The sequence below is a fragment of the Leuciscus leuciscus genome (genome assembly GCF_965113295.1).
Source record: "Leuciscus leuciscus genome assembly, chromosome: 3".
In the NCBI taxonomy this organism is placed as follows: domain Eukaryota; kingdom Metazoa; phylum Chordata; class Actinopteri; order Cypriniformes; family Leuciscidae; genus Leuciscus; species Leuciscus leuciscus.
Window position 1 is genome coordinate 6,024,605 of NC_138727.1, and position 19,986 is coordinate 6,044,590.

The 19,986-nt window shown below is 40.0% G+C and overlaps 1 protein-coding gene across 2 annotated transcripts in view; it reads right to left on the reverse strand.

Annotated features, from left to right (window-relative positions):
- The window catches only part of fn1b (fibronectin 1b), a 28,063-nt gene extending 9,488 nt beyond the window's left edge, over positions 1-18,575 (reverse strand). The window contains exons 1-37 of one of the 2 annotated variants that reach the window (XM_082163751.1): positions 18,214-18,573; positions 17,908-18,033; positions 17,534-17,671; positions 17,135-17,266; positions 16,623-16,760; positions 15,878-16,039; positions 15,091-15,291; positions 14,447-14,629; positions 14,022-14,198; positions 13,219-13,371; positions 12,945-13,073; positions 12,558-12,698; positions 10,827-10,939; positions 9,771-9,939; positions 9,500-9,676; positions 9,202-9,330; positions 8,873-8,962; positions 8,533-8,727; positions 7,331-7,609; positions 6,900-7,163; positions 6,708-6,802; positions 6,436-6,604; positions 6,134-6,220; positions 5,419-5,610; positions 4,199-4,477; positions 3,568-3,756; positions 3,349-3,438; positions 2,981-3,247; positions 2,785-2,901; positions 2,510-2,683; positions 2,242-2,397; positions 2,000-2,113; positions 1,467-1,766; positions 1,176-1,363; positions 785-872; positions 507-689; positions 114-203 (exon numbers count right to left, since the gene is read on the reverse strand). In XM_082163751.1, the coding sequence (XP_082019877.1) occupies positions 114-203; positions 507-689; positions 785-872; positions 1,176-1,363; positions 1,467-1,766; positions 2,000-2,113; positions 2,242-2,397; positions 2,510-2,683; positions 2,785-2,901; positions 2,981-3,247; positions 3,349-3,438; positions 3,568-3,756; positions 4,199-4,477; positions 5,419-5,610; positions 6,134-6,220; positions 6,436-6,604; positions 6,708-6,802; positions 6,900-7,163; positions 7,331-7,609; positions 8,533-8,727; positions 8,873-8,962; positions 9,202-9,330; positions 9,500-9,676; positions 9,771-9,939; positions 10,827-10,939; positions 12,558-12,698; positions 12,945-13,073; positions 13,219-13,371; positions 14,022-14,198; positions 14,447-14,629; positions 15,091-15,291; positions 15,878-16,039; positions 16,623-16,760; positions 17,135-17,266; positions 17,534-17,671; positions 17,908-18,033; positions 18,214-18,373 (6,034 nt within the window). In that variant the 5' untranslated portion in view covers positions 18,374-18,573. Of the gene's footprint in view, positions 1-113; positions 204-506; positions 690-784; positions 873-1,175; positions 1,364-1,466; positions 1,767-1,999; positions 2,114-2,241; positions 2,398-2,509; positions 2,684-2,784; positions 2,902-2,980; positions 3,248-3,348; positions 3,439-3,567; positions 3,757-4,198; positions 4,478-5,418; positions 5,611-6,133; positions 6,221-6,435; positions 6,605-6,707; positions 6,803-6,899; positions 7,164-7,330; positions 7,610-8,532; positions 8,728-8,872; positions 8,963-9,201; positions 9,331-9,499; positions 9,677-9,770; positions 9,940-10,826; positions 10,940-12,557; positions 12,699-12,944; positions 13,074-13,218; positions 13,372-14,021; positions 14,199-14,446; positions 14,630-15,090; positions 15,292-15,877; positions 16,040-16,622; positions 16,761-17,134; positions 17,267-17,533; positions 17,672-17,907; positions 18,034-18,213 lie in introns of both variants that reach the window. The other variant, XM_082163750.1, reaches the window with a different exon arrangement.
- Positions 18,576-19,986: the final 1,411 nt, after the last annotated feature.

The window sequence follows — 19,986 nt, forward strand, 5'->3', positions numbered from 1 at the left end:
AAGTTCATAAAGGTCATTCTGGGAAATGTCAATCAATTTATTTTGAGACTTCATGCATTAGCATTAATACAGTGTATTACTCTTCCCACATGGACAAATTTGCTTAGTTGTACCTGTGGTTACAGCCATTGTGAATGGAGGGCTTCGACTATTTCCGTTCAGTGTGTACATGTTGACCACATACGTGACACCTGGCTGCAAACCTGAAGTATGAATTTAAATTATTTCATTAAACAGCAATACTCCAAAACATAGTAAAAGAAGTTCTGAAACCATTCTTCATTTATTCTAAGCCAATCAGGATGCAACATTAAAAAAATGACCATGTTAACACTATAGATTTTGGACAATACTATAATGGTAATATCATGGTATTCTTTGAAGTAATTTAACGAAGAAGTTCATAATTCCAGGTTTAGTTTACTCATTGAGCTGACAGTGGTTAACCATCAATGTTGAAACTGATGGCCTATAAGGTGTTACTTGGATTATGTACATTAGCTTACCAGTGACAACGTAGGTTAGTGTGTCAGCAGGAATAGTTTGTCTGAAGGTGGGGTATCCTCCATTTTTGGGTGTGGCTTCAATATAGAAACCTGTCATTGGCTCATTATTGACGACGCGCCATGTAAGAGTGAATGAGGTGTCTTTCACATCAGTGATACGGACTCGGCGAGGAGGGGTTATATCTGTGGAGCCAAAGAGATTATAGCTTCCATTTAATACATGATACTAATACTAAAAATCACTCTACTATAATCCATATTATGGGAAACCCACTTACTGTCTGAAGTGGTGCATTCTCCAGTGAGAGGAGGACTACTGTCTGAACCCCTCAGGGCATAGACATATACATCATACGGAGTGGCCACCTGGAAGTAAACAGCAGATATTTAAGACTAAGATGGATTAGACATCATGATTGGTTAAACATGGCAAATGCTTTGACTCATTTTCTTATGACTTCTTTGGAACAAAAACATTGAAATGCAACAACCAAATGTGTCAAACATCCTATATTTATTACCTGTTTATTGAAATAATTGATTCTTTTATTTGAACATTGTCCCTGGCAATAAATCACTCTGCTGCTTTTGACTTGTGACTTTACTTGTTACTTGTGTGTTACCAAAAGATTAATGTATTTGTAAAGTGTGAGAAGGTAGACATATTACCATAAGCCCGGGCACTAAGACTTGTGTAGAGTCAGGTGAAACATTCATTTCTTTGGGTGTGGGATACTGGTTCTTTGGGGAGACCACCACACGGTAGCCAGAAAGTCTACCAATGGGTGCCTGCCATGCCACAATAAAGGAAGATGGACTGATGTCGAGGAACTGGATATTGGTAGGAGCAGGAACAGCTGAGAAAGGTGAAAGGACAAAAATCAGGAAAGATCCCCCATAACACTCAACCCCATTAACTTACTAGCTTAAAAATCTAAGCTGAATTACAATATCCCATACCAGTGGGCTGAGTCTCCTCATGGGTAGTGTACTGAATACCCTCAAGGGTACGGCTTGGGTAACGTCCTTTCATGGGAATGACTTTAACATTGTACTTGGTTCCTGGGCGCAGACCCCGGAGAACCACACTCTTATCACGACCACTTAGGGCTGGTTGGTACTCTCGTTCTCCCTCCTCTGGACTAGAGTACAGAACCCTGTAGGAGGTCACTCCTGGAACCCGTGGAACATCCCATGTCACAAGCATGGAGGTGGAGTCCACATCAGAGAAGGTCAGGTCTCTTGGATGCTGCAAATCGGCTAGAGATTTGGAAGGGAAGCGTTAAGGGAGTATGTATAGGGTGGTTTAGCATAGTTGCTAGAGCTCAGCACTATTAACTGAAAGTATGCTCCCGCAAGAAACAAGCCATGAACCATTGACCCCTTGAGCAAGACACTTATCTTCAGGTTGTTCCAGTAGACAAGTTAGACCTGAACTATGATTTCAAATGTTAAAAAGTTCAATAAGTTAAGAGATATAAAAAAACACTAACCTGTTGTAGCTTTCTGGACCACTGGGGTGCTCTCTCCTTCCCGGCTGAGAGCAATCACATTAATTGTATACTCCAATGTGGGTACCAAGCCACTGATGGTCATTTCAGTACGCTCTAAAAAGGCAGAAACAGAATAGTTATTATACCAATTTCAAGAACTGAACTAATTCTTCTAAGTCAGATTCAAGGTCATGAGAAGGAATACAAATTGATAAAAGGTTAAAGAGCAAGAGATGTCTCACCAGGGCCGACCAGCTCAGAGAATGTAGGACCTTGCCCACCCTTGGGCGTCCCTGTTACTCTATACCCTGTGATGGGACCTGTAGCTGGGCTCCAGCGGACAGTCAAGGTATTGTCTTGAATATCAGAAACATCTAAATCTGATGGGGATGGAACACCTGAGAATGGAGAAAAGTAAAGACAATACAGTCACAAGAAAGTTGTGGTAAGCTAATGGTCAGAAATAATGGTCAGGTAATAGATACAAATGACTTGTGCATGAGCACTTACTTCCACCTGCAGTCCTGTGTGTGATGATGACTGGTGTGCTGGAGGCTGGGCTGTCACCTCTGCCTGTCACGGCATACAGCGTGATGGTGTAATCTGTGTCCGGCTTCAGGCCCTTGATGGTAGCAGTGGACTGTGTTCCTGGAACAGTGAACTCTCTGGGTGCATCTCTTTCCCCTGGGAGTCAATGAGAAGGAATCAACTGCATTTACAAGTTCAAGTAAACTTGCAGCAACAGAACACAACACCACAAACACACTTTAAACCATTTGTCATACCCGTTTCTCCATGTGTGATCTTATAGTAGCGTACAGTGACTGCAGGGGCATCCCAGGAGATGATGATGCTAGTGGGAGTGGAGGACGTCACAGTCAGGTCAGTAGGAGCGTCAGAGACTACAGGAAGAAACAAGAGTCACATCAATCTACCTCACAAAGATTAACCCCAAAAAATAATTAATTTCTAACTTCTCACCAGTTGCTTGCGTTCCAGTAAGTGGTAGACTCTCTGTATTGCCGCTGACAGCATAAATATAGACATTGTACTCTGTCTCGGGGGCCAGGTTCCCCAGTGTGAAGTAATTTCTTGTCGGGGAAAGTCTCTCATCTTTAGGGCGCCCATCCCTTGTTGGCTGATAGCGTAGGCGGTAACCCGTAATGACAGCACGTGGGGCCATCCAGTGCACGGTAAATGAGTTGGTGGAGACATCAGAGAAGTCCAGATTTGTCGGGGAGTCCAGTTCTGTGAGAATGAGGAGAAAATAATTAAGTGGAAGAACTGACGGACTTGAAGTGGAAAGAAACCTAATAACTGAATACCATTTCTTATTTCCAAATACATACTTGTTTTCTGAATACCAGTTACAGGTTCACTCTCTTTGTCACCATAGACGCACACTACTTTCACCAGATACTCTGTATTTGGCAGCAAGTCTGAATCGAGAAAACAAATCAGAATCAGCAGGTGAAACGTGTTTGGACTGTGAGATGCACATGGAACCTTGGAATCTTGTGATTTGTTTCCTAAAGGGTGAAATAAAGAAAGCATTAGTAAACTCTTACTCTGAAGGATGAAGCTATTGGTGCCACCTCCTACGTTGACTTCCTGGGTGTCATCATCGTTCTTTGTGGGATGGTAGCGGATGACAAAACGACTAATTTCGGATGGCTGAACAGAAGGTGCGGTCCATGACACATGCATGGAGTCTGAGCCCACCTCAGGAAAGTACAGGTTTGTGGGGGCTAGAACAGCTAATGAAGAGGACATTGAGAGAGAATAAAGTCATAAACTATGTAAAAAGTTTGTCAGCATAGATTGAAATGTGTATGCTAAAAAACATTTAAATGCATATTATATTTGCTAAAAAAAAATGCTATTTAACCATTTCTTATTAACATGAAACAGGAATACAATGAAGACAAACAAAAAAGATTCCCCACCTAGTGAATGCAAATGCAAAGATATTCCTAGAATTCCTAGATTATTGATTCAAAAAGGTACATTGAGTTTGGGAAATAGCAAATTGCTAACAATCTCGGTTAGTGAGGAAATAATGAAATGAAGTGGTCTGTGCGAATTATGTTTGGGGGAAGAGGGTCTCGGCCTCTCTTTTACATCCATATTCTCCATTCCTTTCCTACTTCTTTTACTCCCACCCTCCGAAATGTAATAAACCTATGTGGGATAATTCACCAGTTTGGGTTTGCTGTGTGATCACTGAGGGCACGCTCTCCGCCTCATCTGTAATGGTGGACACACTGATTTCATAATTGATGCCTGGCTCCAGTCCACGAATAGTGTAATAGTTGACAGAGGAGTTCACCACGTCCTCTAAAATAGGAAAACTCTGGCCGGCTGTAACAACTGTTATATGGTATCCAGTAACCGCTGGGTAATTTAGTGGGGTCCATCTAATTCCGATTGTGGTATCCGTGAAATCAACAAAACTGAGATCACCCACATTGGGCACATCTTTAATCGGTTTAGAAAGTTGCATTCATTGGGAAGGGAGAGAGAAGACAAGACACACAGAAGCAATGACATTGAATAATTAAGACAAGTAGCAAATTATTGTTCTCATGCCATCAATGCTAACAAATGCTGATATCTAATTAATAATCAGAAGACATGCACACAATAATCATAAAATAAACAGGCTTTTGATTTGAATTAGTCATACAAAAAAATAAATAATAATAATTGTCAAGCTCCAACTTTTCTAGCAACTATCAAATGCAACTATCAAAACGTTTATAACCATAAGTGAAACCATGCTTGTTGAGAATTACACAATTATTTTCATGATGCACAAGCAGATTAAACAATGCCAAGGAATTGCTTTACTGGATTTTCTTAGTAGTTAATAGCTCTATATTAAAAGCAACAATCTTTGTGAATCTGTACAGGGTATGTGTGATGCATCTAATAGAATCTGCAGCATTTAACAAGAGCAGCAGGATTATCTGGTGCAGTGGACATAGTTCAGGGTCACCTAGACTGAACTTTTGGGTGAATACTGGCAGCAAGTTGGAGCCCTGTGAGGAGTAAGCCATTAGTTATCACCATTGTGGCTTTGAGCACTAAAAATGGACCAATGGTGGTTTGGCTTCCACATAACATATATAACATGCCGTCTGGTGAGATGTGCTTCTTGTTCCTATTCAGTGCTTGTTATTGCTTGCATTAAAAGCAGCAACTGGCAAGCATATACGCCAAACTGCTGTCAATTTGAACGCCTCTTTACACCTCTTTTTGGCTGGGTGTCTTGAGGGGGTGAATTTATAAATCTACAGGTCCATGATAATCAGGTGATTCTCTGGATCAGTCATGGTGGTTTTGATCCAACATAGCATGGCTTAAACTTACCTTTAATTATCTTATTACTATACTGTTCACAATAAATGAGGTCTTACCTTGCATAATGGTGGTTGAGACAGGTTCACTCTCTAGGTGGTTTTTAACAGTGTAGACACTGACATTGTATTCAACTCCAGGACTCAGGTTGTCAAGAGTACATGAGGTTTCTTCTGCTTGAACAATCTCCTCTAGAGTAGTTCCACGCTGCCCATTGGCTGGTGTGCACGTCACTCTATAGCCAGTTATATCTAAGAGGATAAAGGGGATATTTCAAGTATAACAAATAGAAATGGACACTTACGAAATAGCATTGTGAAGGTACTATGGTTGAGAGGCGGTAATACCATCGGATTACCATATTCATAGGGTTAGGTTAATTATGTATATAGGTTCTGTAAAGAACACCAATGTGTTGTTCAATAAACTATGGTTTATATATAGATATAGCTGGTAATACAATGAATACCGGGATACAAATAAATGCTTACAGACAGTGTGTAGAGTTTAACATGTACAAAAACCAGAAAGAGTTAGAATGAAACGCACTAAATGTAATAGTAAACACGACAAACAGATGAAAGATAAATAAACAGACAAAGAATAGTGGGAGCAAAGGATGATTCCCAAGGAGAAGTAATGGGATAAAATTAAACCTAAATATTTGCAACTAGTCACATACACACACAGCCTACACAGATGGCCAAGGTCTAATAGCATGCTTCAAAGAAAGGGTGAACAAGGATAAGAAGTGGGTGTACAGTCAATATTTACCCGGAGTGTTGGTTCTGCTCCATTTGACATTGAGGTTACCAGTGACAGGGTTAGACACCACATTCAGGTCAGTTGGTGGGGATAGGGCTATTGTGGCAGAGCAAAGAGGAATGAAGTTCAACATTAGAAAATATACCTACTACTTTAAGCCCTACAATACAGGCTAAAAGTCTCTTGAATAACATTTAATTTAATCTCTGTCAGAGGTCTAGTAATAAACCAACATGCGCGTTTTGCTCTCTAACATTTAGAGCTTTTGGACAAAGTAGGATTGACTTGAATTAGACTTATCAGTAACTTACATGTCACAACTTTATTTGTGATAGGGTTGCCATGCTTTCGGTCATTGAACAGGGGCTGCAAGCTGTAGGTATACTCCAATCCCGGAGTCAGACCGGAAAAGTAAATAGTGCCATCCCCAGAGGTCACATCTCTGGGAGCCTCACCACCTTGGCTGGGCCTCACAGACATCTGAGAGAGGGACACATAGAGGGACAAGTTTTTTTTCTGGAAATGTTTTACACAACAAATTGCTAAAATGAAAACCAGCAAATTGTAAATAAAGTGTTTATACCCTGTATTTGTATCGTGGCATAGGGGTCCAGGTAATGATGATGGCCGTGTCGGTGACATCAGTGGTGAATCGAGGAGCGTTACCCGTTGGCTGAGCTAGAGAACAAAAGCAAAAGAGAGGATAATTAAAATGGACACTCCTTGGAGGGCACTATTACTCTATTGTTTCACCTCAGGAGAGAAGGTTACGCACATGTTCTGAAGGCATCAGTGACTCCTTCGCTGAGCGTGTTCCCTTGCTCTGAGTGCAGAGTGACTCTGTACTCTGTATCAGGCTGAAGGTCGCTGAGCTTGTATTGAGACTCGTGGCCAGGGATCCTCAGCTGTTTGGGGCTGGAGCTGCCGATGCTGATGAATAGACGATAACCTGTGACCTGAGCTCTGGGGACAGACCAGATGACCAGAGCGCTGTCGTCAGTGATATCAGTGAAGCGCAGGTCGGTAGGGGCATCAGGCTCTGAGGGAGGAGAATGTTGAATTGATGTTTACATAGGCAATGTAATGAAATCTATAACCTAGATGGTATGTATGACATACTCATAACTATAAACAGATTTAGCAACTTTTGTTAGTTGCACTTTAGATCATGAACAGCTCAAAGACAAATGTATGAATGTCACTTACTCGTAGATTTCTCCCCAACCAAAGGTTCACTCTCCACTCCTCCGACGACTGCATAAATATGGAAGCGGTAGAGTGTGCCAGGGTGCAAGCGTGTGAGCTCGGCGACAGCATTTTGGGTCACAGGAAGCTGAAGGGGTCTCTGGGCTCGGCCGTCTGTGCTTACAGGCGCAAAGGTCACGCGGTATCCTGAGACCTCACTAGGAGGACCAGCCCAGGTGATGCTGATCTTGACATCGGTAACTTCATAAAACTGCAGGTCTGTGGGAGCTTGGACCTCCTCTGTTCATGAGATGGAAAGCAAAATGGCAATATTTCAGTGCTCTACTACAGGGAAAGGTATGAATGATCAGTAATGTAAACACGAGTAATTTGGGCAAGCTAGGATTAGGAGTATCTTCAAATCCTAACCATAAGTATAAGCAAAAAAATTGTGATGATTAGTTTAACAAGTACCCATAAATATTTATTTCATCGGGAATGTCTATATATCCCCTACTGAAAAATTACACCTGCTTAGTTTTGCTTGAGAACAGCATGACTATGCTGGTCCACCAGCTAGACCAGCATAAACCAACCTGGACCTCATGCTGTTTTTTTGCTGGATTATTCAGCAAGGTAATCAACAGATGCTTTCTTGGAGTTAAAAAAAAGTAAAAGAGTTCTCAATTGGCTTCAAAAGAAAAACAAGATGATCACACAAGAAAAGACTTTTCACAGTTCTCATAAGGAAGTGTGTTTTTGGTAAAAAAGACGTCAACTGGCAAGACAAGAACAGAAAGACGCTCAAAACTTCCCAGTCCATGCTTATAAAGTTGTTTTGGCTAAGCACTAAATCTCCCAGCTCAGGCATTTGTTATAGTCAGCTCTCAGCGTGAGGAGGCAGAGAACTGGCAGACATCTTTACACGTGACTGAGAAACTTGAGCACTTTCACTAGCTTAGAGAAATTGAGTAAATAAAGTTGTTTGAACTAAAATGCATACATAAAATACTAGGAGTGTGTGGGTGAAAACATTTTGACACAATCTTGAAACTAACTGAAAATAAGAGGGGCAACAGAAAGCTATAAAAACAAAAATAAACTGGGAGGTGCAGCCTGCAACATGTCTCAACATGTCCTCTATCTCCAAATAATTTCCTGTCTCTTTCTACTATATCTTGCAATTAAAGAGGATCCCAAAAAAGGATATTCTGAACTCTTACCAGGCTGTTGCTCTCCAGTGGTGCTGACCAGTAGGACCAAAGGTTCACTCTCCAAGATGTCTTCCACTGAGTAAATACTGACATTGTATGACAAGCCAGGTCGAAGGTCACTCAGTTTCACCATAGTTTGAGTCTTAGGGAGGATGAGCTCAGTACTGCTGCCCTCGACTGAGGGTCTGTACACCACACGATAGCCTGCGCACACATTACATGAAAAAATTATTGATGCCTATTCCATATTCATGTACATTATCAGCAGACATACTAAAAATGCAACTCAAGAATACAATAAATATCTTAATATCTTAATTCACAAATGTTGGTACGTAAATGTACTCACCAGTTATAGGTGCTTGGGGTTTGGACCATCTTATCACGATGGACGTATCCCGGACATCTGAGACCTCATGATTGGTTGGAGTATCAGGTGCTGTTAATAGACGGTTAATTTATTCACCAAGAACTTCATGTGGCAACCCATTCTTAGCATCAAAATTTTAGCAACAAAATCACATCAGAAAATAAACTTTGCTGTTTGCTCTGCAAATGCAATGTGAAAAACACCTAGGCTAAATAAAATAGTTTAATTAAATTAATGCATATTCATGGCTTTTAAATTGTCTCAAAAAGTTAATTTTGAAACCCTGTGCACAGTGATGGTCATCTTACCAGTGGTCTGAGATGTTGACAGGATGCGATTTGTTTCTCCTTCTGGACTGACTTCAAAAACATGGACGGTGTACCTACGGCCAGGCAGAAGATCTTGGATGTTCACTGATGTTGTTGTTCTTGGGAGGTCTGTGTAATGGGGAAAAAAAGAGTAATTAATTAACTAATTAAGTCAATTGAATTTTACAAAGTCACTAGAAAACCTGAGAATTATATTCATCAAGGATGTAATCAGTTTGTTTAATTCCCATTAATATACAGTTTTTCAACTAGTGGCATGTCTCCAACTATTACTCACCAATCACACGTGGCTGTGCACCATCCTCTGACAGTTCATATTCCACTCTAAATCCAGACACTGTGTCGGATGCAGATACCCAGGAGATGACGAAGCTGCTGGAGGTGATTTCGGTAACGGACTCTGAGGTGTCCACCTCCGGCTGGAGCTGGGTGGTCTCACCCTTGTCTTCGGCCACTGCAAAAATGGGGAATGATGTTAAATGAAGTTTTTCAAGGTTTCTGAAGAAAAAAAAGAATTGAAGATGATAAAAAGTAAAAAATCTACATACGAGAGCCATACGTAGTGGTGAAGTCAAAGCGAGTGACCTCTCTAGGTCCATAGCGCAGAATGCTGATCAGCTGACCCTCATAGGTCAAACCTGGTTTAAGCCCTGAAATGGTGTAGGAATTGATGTTGCCAGGGATGGTTGCCTCCTTCCATGGTCTTTGTGTACCTTTCTGCGAAAGGAAAATGTTACACGCTGAAAAAAATCTAGAAAAAAATATTTCGTTAAAAAAATAACAGATTTATACATTTACAAGGCTATACAAAAACAAGATAATACTGCGCGAGGGTGTTTCTAATACAACGGCTGAGGGAGTGATGGTAAATTTGACATCTTTATTTCTTTTGACTGCTGTAATCAATCTCTATATTTTTTTCTGTTTTGGAAATTTCTAAGGATTTTTTTCTTTTGCAATTTGAGCAAATGGAAATGCAAAAAAAATGTATTTGCTGCCGTCTACCGTTCACTGCTATAGAAGTTTAAATTGACCTTCTGAGAACCCCAGAAATGTGAAAAGGGTCCATTATTCTGCTTTATTTACAGGCCTTGAAACAGCTCTGAAAAATCTTGCAAAAACAAAAACAAAACCAAAGAGCAGGTATTCACATTAGGAAAAATATAAATAATATATATTTCAAAATATATATTGTTATTTAATGTACTTAGGCTTGCAAAAATAAAATATTGTCCCACTTTAGATAAATTGCAAAAATTCTAGAAAGCCTCTTTCTTTTAGTTAAGAAGAACAAAGATAAACAATTTTGCAACTTTCCACTGAAGTCCATGATTCGCTGTGTCAGAGTGAAGAGTAAATGTGTGTTTTTTAGTTCAAGGACTGTGGCTTGTTTGTGTGTGATGAAATCTCATCCTGTGCTTTTAGTATAAGCGATCATCCCTTGCCGAGGGAGGTACACAAACATTCTCTGAAGGGACAAAATGTCTCTCGTTCCAGGAATCTGGATAAAAATCGATGCTGTTTTACTGACATAAAACTATATCACCTGAAACATCCAGCTCTGAGAATCCTCAATGCAAAAGTACAAAACAAAAAAGACTTACGACTCTCCACTTGAGGATGTATTTCGTAATGTGGGCAGACGAGGGAGCGTTCCATTGGATGGGATGGGAATTCGGCTGATTTCCAGTTTCTGTGATGATGACCCGAACAGGACCTTTTGAGGAGGAGGATAAACAAATAATGATTGTTAACTGACTGATTAGCTAGTTTCATATTGTAAAGGCCATTTACTCTGCAGTTGTATTTAATTCACAGAGAAGGAAAGGAAAACAGTCTGTTTCACATTAAGAATTTGAAAAGAAGTTTGGATAAGACAGTCGAATCATTTGTCTGGCCAGATGTCTGAAAATGGAACAAAATCACCCCAGTTTGTCAAGTGTGGGGCGTTAAACAGTCCAGAGGATGATTGCATGGGTGCGGTGTTAAAAATCACACCTGTCCATAACATTCTGCACCACTTTACCCTTTATTATCCCCAGGCCTTCACAGAATTTGGTTAACAGCTGCATGCAATTCAACACAGTGAGGTCATTTTGAACAATTCTGATGTCCCCTTCACCTCTGGCAGAAACTACATCAGTCCTTGTGGTGTCAAAACCAAAATTATACTGAAACAGGAATATGGTCACCCAGATACAAATTCGCAGGGGCCCTTCAAAAGCACAACCTTCAATATACAGTGTTAAAGACAATCATTTACAGATGGTCTAAGTACATAGTGCAGCTGTCCTTTTTTGGTTCTGTGAAGGTCGTAAAAATGCTGCTCACACTTTCCTTGAAAAAACGTCAACTGCTAACAAACCACAACCTGTCTTACATTACTTACTGCTACTCCTACAGGCCATTTGGTTGCAAACAATCACAACTGAACATCAAACCATGGTATTGGAAGCTATAAATGCTGTTTGAGAATCACCTGTGGTATTTTGCACAAGTTTGCCATAACCATAGACTAAAATAAAACTCTAACAGTTGCCAAAACCAAAGATTAAAATAAAAATCTAACGTCGTTCAAAGGCATGATTTTCAATGAAAAACGACTAAAATTTTACTCAGCACAAAGCTGTCATTTGTCTTCAGAAGATGTGAAACATACAGTAGTGCACAAATCATATGGACTACTTTTATGGTACTTTTGGGAGGTTGAAAGCCCTAGTAACTTAAATGTATCTATCTCTCTTTATTTTGGTTGAAAATAGAAGCCCAGACATTCTGCTAAACATCTTTATATATAAAAAAGCCCTTTCTGTCCTATCTACCCAACTTCAAATGGTTAATGTTCCCCTGTAGAGAGGTTAGATGGAGGTTGATCTACATCTGCTGAATTTCAAAGAGGTTGTTGGTTGGTAAACGATGGGTGACAGCTCTTTTAGTGGGACCATTTGAGGCTTTTAAAAGAAAAACAAACATGCATAATCAAGTGTTAGTCAAGTTAAAGGAGGGCAATTGCGGGAAAGTGACTGTTGCAAAGGCGTAATTCCCAGGTGGGACGGGTGGGACATGCCCCCACTACTTTTTTGCAAAAGTTGATTTTGTCCCCACCACTTTTTGAAAGCCACTAAAAAATGGCAGGCTTACAACGAAGAAAAGAAACAGCATCTCCGATCCATCTTTCTTTTCTTTACAATTTAATTCATACATGTTACACAAAATGCTTTTGCGCCAACCACACAGGCCTGATTTATGAATCCTGTCACACACATATCAGGATTTATTAACATTAAACGGTGTTAGAATGCGCACAGCACCCACACACAGTTGTGATCTCTTACCAGTGGACTGTAGAGGCTCACAGGCCAGTTCTCCAATGCCGTTACCATAGCAGGAACATCTATACGGGACGCCTTGGATGATCTTGTTCCAAGTCTGGCCAATCTGGTAGAACACCTTGGTCTCGGGTTCTTGGCACTGGTCTAAAGGCAAAGAAAAAATGGTTTGTGTAAACAAAGTAGAAAATAGTCTTTCTTTCATCACAACTCTGACAAGTTTACAAAAACTATTGTTTAAAATGAGTCTGTTCGATTTGAATTGAAGGAAACATGACCATTCATGTTATAAGATACTTTGAATGTATGAAGGGAAGTTCTTACATTTTGAGAAAAAGGTTAGAAAAAGAAAAGAGAACAAAAGGCTGAACATAGCAACGAATGCCTGCTTACCGATGGCATCACATTTCCAACGACCACGGCCTTGTCCAAAGCATGTGCAGTTCATCATGTAGCCCTGGTCATGGCGCTTTTCGAAGGTCTCGTTCACGTCATATGTCTGTCCATTCACAACGCACTGGTCTGAAATAGGCAAGAATTTTTTGAACAACTTTATGATGACATAGTTTGCATTTATTGCATTTCATGATGTCTTTTGTCATGTCCAGAACTACTTAAAAAAATGACTATATCTGTAACATAGGTGTATTTCGGAACATCTAATGACCTTTGAGCTGAGTTAAGGAAATGCAGTTCCACTCCCCGCGTCCGTTGCCCTGGCACGTGCAGCGCATCATGTGACCAAGTGTGTCATGGCGCTTGTCCCACTCGTCACCCACGCGGTACATGACATCATTAACAGTGCAGACTTCCTCATGAGCTGGATTCAAACGAAGAAAGGGAATTTATGATTGCGTTAAAAAAACAAATACTTACGACAAGGATGTCTATTCTGAATGCATGTGGTATTTGGTGTTCATTCTGATCTCATTCTCCCTGGAACAAAGCCAGGAACCATGTCTGGTCTGGAGTGGAGCCAGGCTTAAAACCCTGACAGGGGCGGACCCCATAGATCCAGTCAGCGGAGCCACAAATCAGTACTGCATTACATGGTCTTAAAAACTCCGACTGCCTTAATAGCTCTTAAATACAGCTCGAGAACTCATTTGCAGGCCACTGAGTGTCATGGCCCGAGCACATAAATGACCAATTAAGGCCCAAAAAACTATTACTGTCTATAAAACCTGACTTCAGCTGAATGTATTAAAAAGAACCAGTAAATTTAAAGAGATAACGACCCACAGTTATACTCCTAATGGCACACTGAGTACATGAAAACTGTAAAAATGTGATCTTTATGCAGCTATGTGCTCAAATCCTCCAGTATTCGCAGTATACTTAAAGTTCAGTAAAGTTTCAGTGTAAAATGTTATTTCTAAGCTATTCATATATTTCCACTATTAGGAACTATTTCCTCTGTTACCTCTAGAGGCAATAACTTCATATCTTAAATCAATCAAACATTCTCACCAGCCATGGGACAGAATCCGTATTTACGCTCTCCATCATAGTCAGTTGTAGTACCACACCACTTCATCCCATCACGACGGCCTTCAGATGTGCAGTCGGTGTAGTTGCGTCCATTATACCTGAAGGGGAACTGGCACAGAGCGCCATTAGAGTTTCCACCACGGGTCGTCACAAGCTCTGAAAGACCAAAGGAAGGAACAATCAGACAAACCAAGAGGGAAATCTTGACCCATTACTTTACTAGTGAAAAGTCCAGGCCACCATGTTGTATCTGTAACTCTTTGGTCAACCAGCTTTATTAGAAAGACCATGAAATGTGGCTAGGCTGGTCCAAACTAAGTATGGACAAGTATAGACATTTCTGCTGGTTTAAGTTGGTCTATTCTGCAGAGAACATAAAGAAAGAGGCTCTGAGATGCACTTACGGTTCTTTCCGGTACAGAATGAGTACAGGCCATCACTGTCGTAGTTAGAGGTGGTACCGCACCATAGCTGGCCATCACTTCGGCCCTCAGAAATGCAGGAGTAGTGGGTGTTCCCACTATAAACAAAGGGGAACACACATGGCTGCCCACCAGAGTTGCCACCATAAACCTGGGACTGTCCATCTGCGTAAATCAAAGAGAGGACAGCATTATTAATGGCACCAGGGGTGTTTCAATCATTAGAAATGTGGGTTCATGTCCTGCCAATATTTAAAAAAAATGTATATATTAATCCCCAACTTTTTGAGAGATAATCAGTATGTGTCAAGGGGTACAGAATGAGGGTCAATGGGTTGGCCAAAACAGTGGAACATAGCGCTAGCAATGCCACGGTCACGGGTTCAATTTCCAGGGAATGTACAAACTGGTAAAACTTGCATGTCAAATACACAAAAGTAAACGTTTTTGCCATTTTATCCATAGAAAAAAGAAATGGGTGAAAAAGGACTTGAATCTACATTGGCCCCATGATCTCCAAGTCTCAACAAGGTCATAAAGTAAACATGCACGTAAAGATTCTAAGACCTGGATAACATACTGGATCGTGTACAAAATATCCCCGTATCCCTGGATTTAAACGTCACCTTGCTCCTCGCAGCTGATTCCTCCTCCAACACAAGTGCACAGCATTTCCTTGCTGCCCTGAGTTCTGATCCAGCTCATGCCACTGGAATAGGACACACCTGAATCGGTTTTACAGCTACCCTCCTCCTCAAGAAGTTCAGACAGGACGTTGACTTGGTTCATGACTTCTGTAACTCTATGAGCCACGGAAGACCCAGAACCTAGTCACAAAGACAACAGAGACAATTTGTTGAAGCTTATGACCAAAAAATAAAATGCCTTTTGGGAATTAAAATTCAATTTTTTTATTTTTTTTGCTAAGTATGATTCTATGATCCTACAAAAATTCCCTACAGATCTTTTTGGTTCTTCTTAGAGTCCTACTGGATATTGTGTAATCTTTATCAGATCTCAATTTGTATTGCATTGGAATAATGTTCTGATGCTTGTATCCTATTCATGGAAATCCTGTTAGGAACTTTAGAAGTTTAAACACCCGGAAATATTTCCTTTTGATGCTGTATAGAGGCATTTATCCTAATTTGTAGTCATAATGGCCTAATTTTCTGAATTTTGGATCTTTGTGCTTTTAAGATCTAGTTCTGGTTTCATGCTATGCTTCAATCCTTGGAATTCCCATTTGGTCCCAGATTATTTACAACAGAAATTCCAAGAGGTTGCTTTGATTTATGTAATGAACAATTGGTTTGCTACACACGAGAATTGTAATGAAATAATGCAATTACACTTCTAAGTCTTTTCCATCCATTAATTAGTACTATCAAACAGCAAATGCTGTACACTTACCAATGTCAGCGGTTGTATGGGAAGCAGCATGTCTGTCACACTTCCATTCTCCACGACCGTTGCCTGTGCAAAGACACTGCAGAGTGTTTCCATTGGTGTCAGTTTTGGTCCAGGTCTCACCAATACGGTATGAGGTTCTGGTGTCCTGGTCATTACAGCGGTCTGGAAAAGACAATGAAACAATGCCAAACATGTAGTCAAGGTGATAAGTGACATATAACAATGAAAACATCCCTCACATCCATTCATCCCACCCCTTCTCTTCTGATGTTCATGCTTGGAAACAGCTTGTTTAGGAAACACTTCCGCACCATCACACTTCAGTGGGTTGTCTTAATTTATGACCCATGATGAAGTGTTTTCCGACACTTTCCAAGCAGAAAAGGTGAAGGAAGCCAAGATCTTAATAGTGTTCCTTCACCTAAACCATTTTTCTTTCACTGCAAGACTTCAACTTCAACAGCCCTGCAAAGTGCATGCTGTAATTTTCCATGTGCATAAGCCCATCCAGCTACAGGAAGCTTGCAGAGCTCATTGGTAATTATGTAATAAGGGTGTGTCATGCAAATAACTACAAAGTCATGAAAGGAGACATGGGAAAATTGTGTGCTTTGAAGAAAAAAACAGGAGCTTGGAAACGAGTAGGCATATACTGAGCAACAAACACAACAAAGAGGTGTTTTTAGAAAGTCCATCACAAATGTTTTTTAATGTTTTTTTACTGAAGTTGATGACAGACTCTTACTTCTGGAGGTGCAGGTTATGCGCCCGTTGCCCTCCCCCAAACATGTGCAGTCCACTATCATCCAGCCTTGATAGGGTTTTTGCCATGTCTGACCAACCACATATGAAGATCCTTGTGAGTCATCATAGCAACGCTCCGCTGTGAAAATACAGTAAATTTAGCATCTTGTTCTTACCACTTGGGTGTGGCATGCTATCATGTCAAATTTCCAAAAAGAGTCACATGCAGTTTCATCTGTACACTGTATACATAATCAACCAAGCAACAAATAAACAAACCAACTAACAAACAAATAATAATTAAATCCACAGGGCATATACACAACCTTAAATAATTAAATAAATAAAAAATTCAGCATATGCATAACCTTTCAAAGAAATACAAATTTAACTAAATTATATATTTTTAAATGATTTTTTAAATAGTTATGCCTTAATCCCTTTTTTGGGATATTTATCCAGAATTACAGGAACTGTTTGCAAAGACAAATGTACAGGTAAACACTGTCTTACCGACTGGTTTACAGGTCCACTCTCCCTTTCCGTTGCCAAGGCACACACATTCAAGCATGTAGTCTCCAGTGTCGTGGGGTCGTGTCCAGGTGTCCCCGATTCTGTATGAATTACCTCCTTCATGGCAGCGATCTGTACACAAAAGAAAAACCATGATCAGTTTAGTAACGAGAAAAAATACTTTATTTTACAGTCTTGTTCCCCAAGTACTGGGTAATAACTAGGTACTAACCCTGAACCTACACCGTCCTAAACCTAACCTTAACCCATGTAGTTAACCAGTACTTTCTTAGGTAACTGCACTGTAAGTACACATACTGCAAAATAAAGTGCAACCAAAGAAACATTTAATGTGAGAATTTTTAATTCATACTTTTTTTTTTTTTGTCTTGGACTTACTTGCGATGGTGCAGCTAATTTTGCCTTTGCCGGACCCAATGCAGGTGCAGTCCCAAATCATGCCATCCTTCGGTCGCTCGTAGGTCTCTCCGACTCGGTAGGAGCGTGCGTTGAATTTGTCATAGCAGATCTCCTCGGCTACAGGTGCCAAAAATGAGCATATAAACGATACATCTCTTGATTTACATCATACTACAAATTTAGATTCATATTAAACACGTTCACAAGCACAAGTTTCGTTATCGTTCAAAAATACGTGCGTAATTGCGCATTATTGCGCACTCAAAAAAAAAAAAAAAAAAAAAAAAAAAAGAAAAAGAACCTTAATGTATCATAGCTCAGAATAAAAGAGTCTGAATAATAAAAACAGTCACCTGCTGGTTTGGATTTACACTTGACCCCTGACGGCCCCTGACAAGTGCAGATGAGAGTGCTGTCCATGTACGGGCGTTCCCACTCATCGTTCAGCCTATAAAATCGACCGTTGTCGTTGCAGCCATCTAAAGTTAAAAAGACAAAATTAGCATATATATTCCTATATATAAAACACCTAGTCAACTTTTACACTGTACAGTGGTCTAATTTATGATAAATGCCCTGAAAAGTTTGTTAGATTGTCTATATTTTTTAATACAATTCTTTCTCCATTCAAAATCAAAGAAATAAGCTGACGAACTTACTTTCATGGATGGCTAAACTCCTGGCTTCCTCGTAGACCGGGTCCAGACGGATTTGTTGCTGCGTTTGTCTTTTACTTTTCACTGCAGATTGTGGCATACAGTGGACAGATCCCCCGATGCACAGCAGGAGCAGAAGCTTCTTTACTGAGATACGGGTCATTTTCACCCGTTACGGAGAACAGTTGTGTGTGTGTGTGTGTGTGTGTGTGTGTGTGTGTGTCAATGTGCAGTATTTTCTGTTGCGCACTGAAGAGGGAGGCACGGAAAGGTTTGCGGAGGTTGAGTGTCTTTGCGCGCGCTTGTTTCCAGCTGCCTTCCCAGACTGTGCTGAACCTCCGCCGTCCAGCTGATGTGTAGGACGAGTGCTCTTTAAAGGGGGATTTTATACAGCACAGTGCGGAGAGAGAGAGAGAGAGAGAGAGAGAGAGAGAGAGAGAGAGAGAGAGGGTGTGTGTTTGGGGGCTTGAGGGGAGGGATCTCTCACCCTCTACAGTCTGTGCTTGCGTCAATGTCGGGAAATCTGGCACGACACAAGCATCACCTGCGAAGTCATAAACCGGCAGGTAACTGTCATCTAGAGTTCATAATTATTCAGAGGTGAACAAGTTACATTAACATTCTATATATTTGAGATGATCTATTTTATCTTTGTTAATGTATATTTAAAAATAAATAAATAAATAAATAAATAATTCAATGTAGGCCTATCTGTGACCCTGGACCACAAAACTAGTCACATGTTTTTTTTTTACTTTTTTTATTGAGATTTATAATAATAAAGCTGAATAAATAGGCTTTCCACACAGGGTCACATTATCTATCTATGTATCTATGTCTCTATGTATCTATCTATCTATCTATCTATCTATCTATCTATCTATAGGCTACACATGTAACAAATGTGCTATATTTTCCCTTATGTTTTTCAATTTGCTTAGCTTAAGATTTATCCTCCATGGTGAATAAAGAGAAAAGAGAGCAGAACCATTCTGGGCATACAGCTTACCCATCATGCCTTTTTTTTATTGGGTGGAAAATATGTGATATTGCTGGTGCAATGTTTTGTCTGGCTTAGGTGATTCTGGAAGTCACTGAGTAGAAAGGGAAATAGCAGCTGGCTAAAAAAATTATTTAGTAGAAACGTTCATTTACAGGAACTGAAGTCCAGTGGTGTCCATGTCCAGGCATGCGACTCATTGTAAAACTCTCATTGCCAACTATGTCAGCGGTCTACTGATGCAAGTTTGTTCAGTTTTGTCATCCAACTCTTTCCTTTTCACATCTGTGAAACACATCAGAAGGATTTTTAGTAAAAATCATTATAATCAGCCCATGAAAGCTTGAGTGCTGCTGTCCTAAAAGGAAAAGAGGACAAACCAAATACCAAGACATTCATAAACTATACATTTTTCAACATTTACAACTTTTCATTAAAATTATAAGCATATATATATATATTGTAATGAAAAAGTGAAAATAATGTAAAATAAGAACATTTTCACTATATTTGTCTCCTGTATACAGTGTAATGACATATTTTCCAATTGACCAATCAGAATCAAGCATTCCATGGCATTCCATATTATAATATTTCAAGCATTCCACGTAATATAATTTAATAATAGACAAGGAACCTGAAAAAAAATATACTTTCATTTATTTAATAGAACAATTCACCAATTACCTATGTACCTGTGAAAAAGTAATTGTCCCCTTCAAGAAATTGTTAGAAATTGAGGTAATCAGATATGAAAACAAGCAGGACTTAAACCA